General features: G+C 43.3%; 1 protein-coding gene across 1 annotated transcript in view; it reads right to left on the minus strand.

The window, feature by feature from the left end:
- Positions 1-13,791, minus strand: part of LOC115466324 (butyrophilin subfamily 1 member A1-like) — a 55,717-nt gene that overhangs the window by 31,564 nt on the left and 10,362 nt on the right. The window contains exons 5-6 of the mRNA XM_030197501.1: positions 11,481-11,609; positions 718-738 (exon numbers count right to left, since the gene is read on the minus strand). Coding sequence (XP_030053361.1) covers positions 718-738; positions 11,481-11,609 — 150 coding nt within the window. The remainder of the gene's footprint in view (positions 1-717; positions 739-11,480; positions 11,610-13,791) is intronic.

Here is a 13,791-nt window from a genome sequence, read left to right on the forward strand (position 1 = left end):
TGCAGCTGCTTCTCCTCTCAGAGCATGCTCGGTTTCAAAACCAAGCATGCGCACCTGAGAGGAAAAGGAGCTGCTCAACAATGGGCAGAAGAGCAGTGCTGGAGGAAGCTCCGGGTCCTCCCCAGCCTCCAAGGGGGGCCCGGCGCCAGAGTTTTCTCTCTCCTGCTTCTGTCAGGACACGATGACTCGGGTCCCATCAGGAGCAGGAGAGAGAGAGAGAGAGACTTTGGTGCCAGTCCCCCCTTGGTTGTGTGTGTAAATTCTAATTAATGTCGATAATTGCTTGTTCATGGCCAGTTATCAGGGCCTATTGGCTTGTTAATTAAGTTACGTGTGCAATTTGGCTGCATGGCCAAAACTGTGCACGTAACTTTAGTCGCCATATATAGAATCTCGGGGAACATGGATAACTGGCAATATATATAATATATATGTTTTCAGCTTGCTATCAATACAGATTCATAGGACAAATTAATTAAGCAATAAGCAATAAAGTCTAGAGAACAGATATATCAGGTAGCTAAACCTGTAGCCAGAAACTTGAGAAATTAAGAATAAAATATCATTAGACACTTAGCAGTTTTATGGTTCAGGAATATATGGGTGTCTCTAGCATTAGTGCGCACTAAATTTTAGCATGTGCTAAAAACGCTAGCGCACCTTAGTAAACAGGGGTTTAGAGTTGTTTCTATCACAGTAAATTACACAATTACTTACCAATGTCTGCAGAGAGCTTTGCTAGAAGAAAACAAAAATTAAAAAAGAGTCAGTAAATGCCAACAGAGTCATGGAGAGTAAGATCTATTTTTCATGTTGATTTTGTCTTGTTGTCAGATTAGGAACAGAGAAACTGTGTAGATTTGATTGGTCAGTCATTCTGATTTCCTGATATATTTCTCTACACTTTAAACTGACCCATACCATTTGTATAAGAAAATTATTCTGGTTACCTTGGAAACCAAGAAAATTTTATTTATTTATTTATTTATTGCATTTGTATCCCATGTTTTCCCACCTCTTTGCAGGCTCAATGTGGCTTACAATATATCATGGATACTGGAAATGAGAAGAGATGTGCATTTGGTTTTACAGAAGGATTTTGGGTTACATGGTCATGAAATATAAGATAGTGGTGTTGCAGAACACATTAACAAACATAGGAATATAGATAGTGGTATAGCAGAAGACATTATAAGACATTAGACGCGTTAAGGATGTTTAGAAATTTTTGCATGTTTTGATCTTGTGGTATATCTTTTCAAAGAGATGAGTCTTTAGTAATTTACGGAAGTTGGCCAGTTCGTTGGTCACTTTCAAATTGCGTGGTAACGCGTTCCAGAGTTGCGTGCTCAAATAAGAGAAGGTAGAGGCGTGCATTAGTTTGTATTTCAGACCTTTGCAGTTGGGAAAATGAAGATTAAGGAATTTTCGAGAAGATTTTTTTGCATTCCTGGGTGGCAGGTCTATTAGGTCTGACATGTAGGCTGGGGCATCTCCATGGATAATTTTATGAACTAGGGTGCATACTTTGAACGTGATGCGTTCTTTGAGTGGGAGCCAGTGTAGTTTCTCTCGTAGGGGTGTCGCACTTTCATATTTTGGTTTTCCGAATATTAATCTGGCTGCCATGTTCTGGGCTGTTTGGAGTTTTTTGAGTATTTGTTCTTTACAGCCGGCGTAGAGTGAGTTGCAGTAGTCCAAATGACTGAGTACCAGTGATTGTACCAAATTGCGGAAGACGGTCCTTGGAAAAAATGGTCTTGCTCTTTTTAATTTCCACATTGAGTGAAACATCTTTTTCGTTATGTTATTCGTATGGCTCTCAAGTGTTAGGTGTCGATCGATGGTGACTCCTAGAATTTATAGGGAGTCCGAGATTGGTAGATTTAGTTTTGGTGTGTTGATGGTGGTAAATTTGTCCAGGTTGTGTTGCGAGGTGAGTACTAGGCATTGGGTCTTTTCTGCATTGAATTTCAACTGAAATGCATCTGCCCAAGAATGCATTATATTTAGACTTTGGTTGATTTCATTGGAAATTTCACTTAGGTTTTGTTTGAATGGGATGAAGATTGTTACATCATCAGCATATATGTACGGGTTGAGGTTTTGGTTCGATAGTAGTTTGGCCAAGGGTGTCATCATTAGGTTGAATATGGTCGGTGAGAGGGGAACTCCTGTGGAACTCCGCATTCAGGTATCCATGTGGCTGATGTTGTCGAATTTGCTGTCACTTGATATGAGCGTATGGTTAGGAACCCCTTGAACCAGTTGAGAACTTTGCCTCCGATGCCGAAGTATTCGAGGATATGTAATAATATTCCATGATCAACCATGTCAAAGGCGCTTGACATGTCGAATTGTAGAAGTAGTATGTTCTTGCCGGTTGCTATCATTTGTTTGAATTTGGTCATAAGCGTAACTAGTATGGTTTCAGTACTGTGATTAGCGTGAAATCCTGACTGGGAGTTGTGTAGTATTGAGAACTTGTATAGATAATCTGTGAGTTGCTTGGTCACCATCCCTTCTGTTATTTTGGTGATTAGGGGAATGGATGCTACTGGTCTACAGTTAGTTAATTCATTGGCATTTTTCTTTGTGTCTTTAGGTATGGGGGTGAGTAGAATGTTTCCTTTCTCACTTGGGAAGAGTCCATTTTGTAGCAAAAAGTTCACGTGGTTCGTTAGGTCTGTTACGAATTGTTGAGGGGCCGATTTCGTAAGATTGTTTGGGCATATATCTAGTTTGCAGTGAGATTTGGCGAATCTTTTAAGCATTTGTGAGATGAGATCTTCTGGTAATATTTCAAATTCAGTCCAAATCCTGTCTGCTGGGTATGCTCCGGGGTCTGGATCTAGGCAGTCTAGGAGTGTAGTGTATTCGATGGGGCTAACAGGTATTTTGAGTCGCAGCTGTATAATTTTCTCCTTGAAGTACTTCGCGAGGTCATCAGCTCCTGGTGCGTCTTTGTTGTTATTCATGACTGGTGTGGTATCTAACAATTTGTTCACGAGTTGGAAGAGTTTGTGTGTGTCTTTGTAGTTTGGTCCAATTTCAGTTTTGTAGTATAGTCTTTTGGATTGTCTTATGGTATATTTATATTTCCTTCAGAGTTGTTTCCAAGCGTTGAGTGTGGGATCGTCTTTTTATTCCAAGCATGTTCTAATTTCCGAACCTGTGTTTTGAGTTTTTTCAGTTCATCATTGAACCATGAAATTGAGTTCTTTCTGTGCAAAGTTCTGGTTTGGATTGGGGCAATTTTGTCTAGTATTGATTTGCATCTATTGTCCCATTCTGGGAGGAATTGGATTGTGTCTGCCTTTATTGTCCATCCATCATGGTAGATATGTTGCCAGAATTTTACCGGATTTATTTTTCCTCTCGTGGTGTAAGTTTTTCGTGTTTGTTTGTTGGTTGTATCATTCATTCTCCATAGGAGGGTGACATGTGCTTTATAATGGTCTGACCATAATACAGGTGTCCATTTAGTATCTGTTAATATAAGGTTTAAATTGTGATCAAATTTGTGTGTGATGATATCTAATGTGTGTCCTTTGGTGTGGGTACGTTGTGAGTTTGGTTCTTGTAGATCCCATAGTTGTAAGAATTCTTTGCATTCTTGGGTACTTGTTGCGGTGTTATCCTCAAGGTGTAGGTTGATGTCTCCTATTATGATGAGGTTTGAGGAAGAGATACAGGTGTTCGAGATAAAGTCCATGAAGTGTGTTTGGGAGTCTTGCCAATTGCCCGGTGGTCTATAAAGTATAACTGCGCTGAGTTGTTCCTGCAGTTTTGGGTTGTTGATTCTTATTGAGGCAATTTCGAGTTGTGGCAGTATGGATTCAGCTGTGTTTGTGATTGTAAATTCAGATTTGTAAATTATGGCTATTCCTCCTCCTCTTTTGCCATTTCTTGTGCAGTGGGTAATTTTGTATCCTGGTGGGCATAACTCTAAGATGATAGGGTCGTTGAGGTTGTGTATCCAGGTTTCTGTGATGAATAGGAAGTCAAGGTTATCTGCAGTGATCCAGTCTATTATAGTCTGAGTTTTGCTTACCACAGATCTGGCGTTTGCGTATCCCATTTGGATTGAGTGGTAGGGTTCAGTTCCGGACGTAGATGTATTAATTTTTATTAGTTGCCTGCTTTCTTGGTATCTAGTTTTGTTATGTCCTTTCTTTCCTCTCTTTTGGTTGTATCTATATATGTTTGTTTTTCCTTTTAGTTGGTTATTATTCTTTTGTTCTGGTGAGTAGTGCGTATGTTGTATGTAGGGTGTGTGCATTGTGGGCAAATTGGTATTAGTGTTGGGAATAGTCCATGCGTAGTGTATTAGGGGGAGGAAGTAGATTATCATGAGCAGTTTGTTTGTATTCATGTTGGCTGATGTGCCGAGATGCGTGATATGTCATTCATGAGGCAGGCAGGCAGGCAGGCATTGAAAAGTATTAGAAGCAAGACATTTAGAGCATTTATAAGGCCTTTAGAGTGTGCTTAAAGTGGCAGGCAATTCAAAACATTTATATTAGCATTTAAACATTTATGTTTAACAAGTCATTTGTAAGGCAAGGCATTTAAAGCATTTAGAGCAGGGTATCTAAGGCCGTTAGATTGTGTTTAAGACATGTTTAGCAATTCATTTAAAGGCATGGCATTGGAAAGCATTTAGAAGCAAAGCATTTACAAAGCTTTAAAATGTTTTTAGAAGTAGCGTTGCATTTGAAACATTTAAAACATCTAAAACATTTTTAAAGTAATGTTGCATTTAAAACATTTAAGCTAGCAAGTTTTCTCAAGAGTTCACTATCACTATGTTTCAAACCTCCCTCAATCGTTCAGAGCAGTCTCTCATGCGACCTTCTCGCTCCGCAAGGTGTCATGGCGGCTGGCCACGAGCCGGGTTGGTCCCAGGGGACTTGATGAGGTCATTGCTGTTCTGATCGGGTATGACCTCCCTGACAAATAACACTTCCTTTCGCTCCTGGATCTCGGCGGCACAGGCTCCTGGGTCTCGGCACCACAGGCTCCCCACCACAGGCTCCCCACAGGTTCCCCACCGCGTCCAACGACGACACTGGGAGTTGTGTCCGGAGGGGGGGCTCTCCGCGTTCCTGGCCAACTTGGGGAACCGGCGGTCTGGTGATCCGGCGCCCGTTCGGATGCGCGGCGCCTCACTCCGCCTCCTCGGACTACGCGGTCGGCGCTTCTCCTCTTTCTCATCTTCTGGGCATGGCGATGTCCCGGTGGCCTCTTCGGTGTGCTGAGCCCAATCCGTGGGAGCATGACCCCTTGGCGATCTCCGCCAGAGGCCGTCAGTTAGGGCTGTCGATCGGCCTCGGCATGGTCTCGTCGCAGCTGGTCTTCCACTCGGTCGGGTCAGGCCCCAGGTCTTCCACTCAGTCGGGTCAGGCCATGAGGTACGCCATGCAAACAGCCGTGATCAACTTCGGGATCGCTCAATCGGCCGTCCTTAGTGCGGCCTTAATACGGCTGGATTTCCGCCGGTTGCGGACGGGTCGAGGCCTCAAGATGGGCAGACTGCTGCGTTCAGCTTTGGGATCTTTCACCCGTGTGCGGGATCTATGAGGCTGTCGCGGTCCAGTATCCACTGGTCTGTTTTGAATTTGTTCCTGTCCGTTCCAGTCCGGATAGAGGGTCACTCAGATGGCCTAGGTGGGTCTGTTCCCTTGGGGTCCCAGGAGCTCGTTGCTAGGCTCCTTATCTGTCGGCCATCTTAGCAAGTCTTAGCAAATCCAGCAAGTCAATCTCCGGCCCCCTGTATCATGGACAACTTATGTTTTGATGACATCACACAACATTTGAACAAGAAATAATGCATGGAAATTTAAAAAAAACTGCATAGCTGTTAAGTCTGTGAGTGTTTTTTACACACTGTTTTACAAATTGAGGGATTGGGGGGGGGGGGGAGGATAAATGTATATGCTTGGGTGAATTTTTTTTTTTCAAAAAGGTGGTATATTAATCCTAATCAATAGATAAATATATGATCCGGCTGTTGAAAAAACCCTTTGCAACTGAAAGTGATTTTTTTCAGAGGTTGAACTGCCCTGGAAGCAGCATAAGAGATTAAAGTCTAGCAGGATCATCCCAAATTGGAATCACTGACACACTCTCTAGCTCCTCAGTCCTATCCACTGTGCCACAACCACTGCAAGGAAAGCAATGGACAAAGAGCAATTTTTGCATCCCATCTCTCCTCCCCTTCCTTTCCAAGTTACTTGAACGCGCCGTTCACCGCCACTGTCTTGACTTTCTCTCATCTCATGCTGTTCTTGACCCACTCCAATCTGGCTTTCGCCCTCTTCATTCAACTGAAACTGCACTTACTAAAGTTTCCAACGACCTGTTCCTGGCCAAATCCAAAGGTCTCTATTCTATCCTCATCCTTCTCGATCTATCCGCTGTTTTTGACACTGTTGATCACAGCCTTCTCCTTGACACGCTATCTTCATTTGGATTCCAGGACTCTGTTCTTTCCTGGTTCTCCTCCTACCTCTCGCTTCGCACCTTTAATGTACACTCTGGTGGATCCTCTTCCACTTCTATCCTTCTACCAATCGGTGTACCTCAGGGTTCTGTTCTCGGTCCTCTCCTGTTCTCCATCTATACTTCTTCCCTTGGCTCTCTGATACCTTCCCATGACTTTCAATACTATCTCTATGCTGATGACTCCCAAATCTACCTCTTTACCCCCGAAATCTCAACCAGCATCCAGACCAATGTCTCAGCCTGCCTATCTGACATTGCTGCCTGGATGTCTCAATGACATCTGAAACTTAACATGGCCAAAACCGAGCTCCTTATCTTTCCCCCTAAACCTACCTCTCCTCTTCCCCTTTCTCTATTTCGGTGGATGGCACTCTCATTCTCCCTGTCTCATCAGCTCGTAACCTTGGGGTCATCTTTGACTCCTCTCTCTCCGTTTCTGCTCACATTCAACAGATTGCCAAAACCTGTTGTTTCTTTCTCTATAACATCAGCAAAATCCGTCCCTTCATCTCTGAGCACTCTACCAAAACCCTTATCCACACTCTTATCACCTCTCGTCTTGATTATTGTAACCTACTTCTCACCGGACTCCCTCTTAGTCATCTCTCTCCTCTTCGATCAATCCAAAACTCTGCTGTGCGACTCATTTTCCGCCAAAGTCGCTATGCCCACACTAGCCCTCTCCTTAAGTCACTTCATTGGCTCCCTATCCGTTTCCGTATTCTATTCAAACTTCTCCTATTGACCTGTAAGTGCATTCACTCTGCCGCTCCCCAGTACCTCTCCACTCTTGTCTCCCCCTACGTTCCCCTTCGAGTACTCCGTCCTGAAGATAAATCTCTCTTATCCGTCCCTTTCTCCTCTACCGCTAATTCAAGACTCCATTCCTTTTATCTCGCTGCACCTCACGCCTGGAATAGTCTTCCCGAGCCAGTACGTCTAGCCCCGTCTTTAGCCGTTTTCAAGTCCAAACTCAAAACCCACCTCTCTACCACTGCTTTTGACTCCTAACTCACTTACCCTGTCCTTTATCCTCACCTCTTTATTCCCTTACCCTTAATTGTTCTGTCTGTTTACCTGTCTTACTTAGATTGTAAGCTCTTTGAGCAGGGACTGTCCTCTGTGTATGGTGTACAGCGCTGCGTATGCCTTGTATCGCTATAGAAATGATAAGTAGATAGATAGATAGTAGATCTCTCATACACCTAGTGCAGCCTCGCTGCTTGCACAGAACTCAGGATGGCCCTGAGACCTAGGACTGTTCTAGTTGGAACCCCAGCTGAGACATGTTGAAGGGAAATTAGGTGAGTTTCTTAGATTATTTAAGGCCCCAGTTTTGGAGGTGATAAAGGAAATAGAGGGATAGAAGATGGAATTTGATATACCACCTTTCTCAGATTACAATCAAAGTGATTTACATATTATATACAGGTACTTATTTTGGACCTGGGGCAATGGAGAGTTAAGTGTGTTGCCCAGAGTCACAAGGAGCTGCAGTGGGAATTGAAGCCGGTTCCCCAGAATAAAAGTCTGCTGCACTAACCACTAGGCTACTCCTCCACTAGAAACAGTCCATGTAGAATCTCAAATAGTAACAACATTCCACATAGGTGCGCTAAGCCAAGTGGAAAGACAGTGTTCCAGGCTGACAGGAGTTATTAAAATGGCAACTGACCTTTAAGTGAGGACAGTAAATAAAAGCAAGAAGAAAAGGAAACCGATATGGTTCTCCAAACAAGTGGCTGAGAAAATAAAGGCAAAAGAGGGAGCATTCATGAAATACAGAAAAACCAGAGAAAAACACAGGAAAGTATATTGAGAGAAGCTCAAAGAAGCCAAGAGGGAAATATGTCTAGCGAAAGCAGAGGTGGAAGAGCAAATGGCTAGGAATGCAAGGAAGGGAGACAAAATTTTTTTTCAGGTATATTAGTGAAAGAAGGAAAGCTAGAAACGGAATGGTGAGACTGAAAGATGCTGTGGATGGCTATGTGGAGAGTAATGATGAAAAAGCGAACATGCTAAACAAATACTTCTGTATTCATGGAAAAAAATCCTGGAGATGGACCATGATTGGCCGGTAAAGGTACATATAAGAATGGAGTGGATATCACACCATTCATGAAAGAATGTGTTTATGAACAACTTGAAAAATTGAAGGTGGACAACACCATGGGACCGAATGGGATCCATCCCAGGACATTGAGGGAGCTCAGAGAGATTCTGGAGGGTCCTATTAAAGATTTGTTTAATAAATCCTTAGAGATGGAAGAGGTTCCAAGAGACTGGAGAAGAGCAGATGTAGTCCCTCTTCACAAAAGTGGCGGCAGAGAAGTGGGAAACTACAGGCCGGTAAGCCTCACTTCGTTTATTGGAAAAGTAATGGAAGCGTTGCTGAAGGAAATGATAGTGAATTTCCTGGAATCCAATGAGGTACAAGATCCAAGGCAACATGGTTTTACCAAAGGTAAATTGTGCCAAATGAATTTGATTGAATTCTTTGATTGGGCGACCAGAGAACTGGATCAAGGACTTGCGCTAGATATAATCTACTTGGATTTCAGCAAAGCATTTAACACGGTCCCTCATAGAAGGCTCTTAAATAAACTTGAAAGGCTGAAGTTAGGACCCAAAGTGGTTGGATTAGAAACTGGCTGACAGACATGCCAGAGGGTGGTGTTCAATGGAATTCACTTGGAGGAAGGAAAGGTGAGTACAGGAGTGCCTCAGGGATCGGTGCTGGGGCCAATTCTGTTCAATATATTTGTGAGTGACATTGCTGAAGGATTAAAAGGTAAGTTATGACTTTTTGCTGATGATACCAAGATTTGTAACAGAGTGGACACCCCGGAGGGTGTGGAAAACATGAAAAGGGATCTGCGAAAGTCAATAGAATGGTCTAACATTTGGCATTTAAAATTTAATGCAAAAAAGTGCAAAGTGATGCATTTGGGGAGTAGAACCCCAAAGGACCTATATGTCCTAGGAGGTGAGAGGCTGATATTCACATATGGGGAGCGAGACTTTGGGGTGATGGTGTCCGAGGACCTTAAAACAAAAAAACTGTGTGACAAATCAGTGGCCGTAGCCAGAAGGATGCTAGGTTGCATCGAGAGAGGAGTAGCCAGCAGAAGAAAGGAGGTGTTCATGCCCCTGTACAAGTCGTTGGTGAGGCCGCATCTGGAGTATTGTGTTCAGGTTTGGAGGCCATATCTTGCTATGGAAGTGGACCAGAGGAAGGCGACAAAAATGATATGGGGCCTGAGCCATAAGACATATGAGAAAAGATTGGAAGACCTGAATATGTATAGCCTAGAAGAAAGAAGGGACAGGGGAGATATGATACAGATGTTTAAATACTTGAAAGGTATTAATATAGAAACAAATCTCTTCCAGAGAAAGGGAAATGGTAACACTAGAGGACATGAGCTGAAGTTGTGGGATGGTAGACTTAGGAGTAATGTCAAGAAATTATTTTTCATGGAGAGGGTGGTCGATGCCTGGAATGCCCTCCCTCGGGAGGTGTTACAGAAAAAAACAGTGACAGAATTCAAAAAAAGTGTGGGATGAACACAGGAACCCTATTTATAAAATAGACAGTAGAAAACAAAAAAAAACTTAAAAAAAACCCAACTTAAATGGCTGCAGTGGTGGATGTGTGAGTGACACTTGGACGGCTACTTCAGCTTTGAAGAACTAAGGCCGGTGCCAGGCGACTTTGTAGGTCTGTGTCTGTATATGGCAATCCAGTTTAGGATGGGCTGGAAAGGGCTTCAATGGATCTTCAGTAGCTGGAACTGAGGACAATGCTGGGCAGACTTTTACAGTCTGGGTCTCGCAAATGACAAGACGGATTTGGATAGGCTGCAGTGAGCTTTGATGGCAACTCCAGTAGGTGGAACACAAAGACAGAGCCAGGCGGACTTCTATAATCATGGATTGATAATGAGTGTGACTGTTGGGAAGACTGGATAGACTGTTCAGGTCTTTATCTGCAGTCATTTACTATGATAATATGTTAGCAAGTTTCTTTTTCCTTTGAACAAGTAAAACAGCCTTCTTAAATCAGGCCCCAAAGGAGCTGGTATAGACCCTAGAAAAGATTCTCTCCCCCTCCCTCTGCTCCTCATTTCAGTGGAGACAATGGCGACAAGAGAAGGGAGTTGAGAAAGGTCTCAACTGTTGGCTCCTAAGTTTTTGGATTGGCTCTTAAATCCAAAGAAAATTTGTCAAGGCCTGCATTAACATACGTAGCCTGCAGCAGTCAATGTATTTTCTTTTTCAACACTGACCATGGAGGGCTCCATTGATCATCCACATGTAACATCCCACTAAAGAACTTCCAAGAGCATCCATCCCCCTCCTGAAAGCCACCCCCACACAGAACCCCCCTTCCTGAAACCCCCCTATCTCAAAAAACATTCTTCCTCACCCAAAGAACTTCTCACAACCCCTGAAGGCCTCCTGGACCTACCTGAAAGATTCCATTGTGTTCCAGGATAATATGGGCAGCAGCAATCCCCAGACTTATGAAACTGTCACTAGAGATTGTTGCCCCCATTTTGAATTCAGAGTGACATAGGTAGCAGCAACTGCAAATTGCTACTGCCTGCCCTACCATAAATCACCAGAGCATCTTCCAGGTAGGCATGGGGGAACCTACAGTGGCGAGGTTGTGGTCTTTGCAGGGGGTGAATGCACTTATGGGGGTCTTCAGGAGGGGGGATTGTTCCAGGAAACTTCAGGAAGGGGATAGATGCTCTGGGGGGACTTTGTGAGCATGTTAAATGGTCTGGGGGAGGCATGGGAAAGATGATGGATGGTCTTGGAGGGAGTCGTCAGAAAGGGGACGGATGCTCTAGGAGGGCATTGGGAGGCGGGTGGATGATCTTGGGGGACGTCTTCAGGCCCTCAATGATAGTGTGATTAATAGTGATTAGAAATTATCTTGATCAAACAACAGATATAATTTGTACCTTTCTCTTTACTACTCTTCCTTAAATGAGAAACAGGTAAGACAACCAGTAGCCCATATAGGATCATGACAGACATCAGAATGATGGAGAGAATCACCACCCAACGTGAAACAGGCTGGAAAAATGCATCTAAAAATGAGAAGAAAACCAGTTGATGTGAACTTTTAAATTAGCAATGTTCATTCATTATCCCTGTCCACCCTCCTCCCCCACGCATCCTTCTATCAGCAGCTGATTTAACAAGGTAACAACCTGCCTTGGGAGCCACTGATAGCACATCTGAGAAAGCACCTCCTAAACATTTGGGTTCTAGTTCCTTGTCTACTTTGCAAATACCTTAAACGTTCCTTGCTCATAAAAGAGAGAAAGTATAAGCTATAGCAGATAATGTATGACCCAGGGGCAGACTGAGAGTACTGTAGGCCCCCAGGCAGTGAGAGTACTCTGGGACCCACTCACCGCCTGCACTGCCGCCGCCCACACACACCACTGCAGCCATCCATACTACCGGCCCCCTACCTTGAAGGCTCTGGTGGTCTAGTGGCTTCTTCTGGGGCATAACACCACTCTTTCCTGCCCGCCCGCTGCCACTACTTTGCTTGGCACCATGTTTTCAAAATGGCCACCAAGACTTCCCATGGTAGTCTTGCGGGTCTCGACAATCTTGCGAGACTGCCACCCGGAGTCTCAGCAGCCATTTTTAAAACACAGTGGCACTGGGGAGAATAGCAGCAGCACTGGCAACTGGGCAGAGCCTCTGGGCCCCCCTACAGCCTCTGAGCCCTTGAGCACAGCCCGGTTGCCTGAATGGTCAGTCCGCCCCTGGTATGACCTCCTCTTCTCCTATCCCCTCTGCTAGTTAGTGCTGCTGAAAATAGCTGGTTAGCGTTGAACTGAGAACCGGATATTTGGGGGGCCTTCTAGGGTGGAGTTGGCACTTGGCTGGTGAAGTGCTGATATCCACTGATAACCGGCCAGGTTAACTGCATAATTAGGACCACATAAATGTCAATCCTATCTTTATGCGGTAACCCATAGCCAGTTAAGCGCTGAATATCTCACTTAACCGGTTATGTATTAGCTGGCTCCCAGAAACCCCGGAAATACAATGCTTGCGCCCAGACATGGCCCGGCATTGAATTTCTGGATTTAATGCTGGCGGCGATCAGCAAAATGTTGATTGCGCTGGCTGAATATAGAACTTTGCCTAGCAGATCTTTCCTTTCTGATTTCGCACCCCAGTATCCTTTCCTTTATTCTGCTCGCTAACTGCAGCAAGTTCAGATACTTCCGTATTTGGAAAGAGATGTGACCGTGCAACACCCTTGTTTCTGTCTAAACAATGGCTTCTAGTGGCTTATTACATTATTTTTAAATATCTCAGTGCTGTACATCAGGTGAAAAAGGAAGATTCAGTATAAGCTGTCTCCGCAGCTGAGTCCGTTTTCAATGCAACTGCTGCTATTTTCACGGCGAAACATGAAAGCTCAATACATCACAATCTTCCCTCTTAAATGTGGTAAAGCAAATTTCGCTGGAAAAATCATTCCCCATGTAGCACCTTGTGAAAATTGTGTCCATGAAAAGTCCTTAAATCAAAATTTGTGACGACAAATCTCTTAAACATTAATCAATCTAATAACTGCTTTATGACAAAGACTAGCACATTTAAAGAGTGCCCCTCTTTCTGTAATTTTATTTTACAATTTCCTCATAAAGAAGGACCAATAAAGCTTATTGCTGCTGAAAAACCTGGAGGAAGAGGATAGGGACAGCAAAGAGAAAAATCCAAAGTATTCAAAATGTGGCTATGTGCGTTTGATTTTTTTTTTCTTAAGAAATCAGACAGCCTTATACCATACTTTGTCAAACTGCGTTGGCTTCTCGTTGAAACCAGGGTATTGTTTAAATTAGATTCAAGATTGTATGTGGGTCGATTCCTCAATATATGATTTCTCTTATATGTAATTAAAAATTAGGACAATATTATTATACTCAAAGTTTATTTTCTTTGTCTTTTCCCAGTCCTCGGGGGATTACTTCGAAGAAATTGTTTATTCGCATATCAGGCAGTTAGTTTATGGCACTCTCTTCCATTTAAATTAAGATATAGCCCTAGATATAATACTTTTAAGAAGGGTTTAAAGACATTGTTTTGTAAATATGTATTTATTTTATAAATATGCAGCTTATTTTAGTGAAGGTGTGTTTTTGTGAGGTTTATTGATGATTGTGCTACTAACATTTATATCAACTTTAGATTAATATTGTTACATCCTAAATTAATTTTCATCTAGTATCTTAGCTGTAA

Source organism: Microcaecilia unicolor, chromosome 3 (assembly GCF_901765095.1).
Source record: "Microcaecilia unicolor chromosome 3, aMicUni1.1, whole genome shotgun sequence".
Taxonomy (NCBI): domain Eukaryota; kingdom Metazoa; phylum Chordata; class Amphibia; order Gymnophiona; family Siphonopidae; genus Microcaecilia; species Microcaecilia unicolor.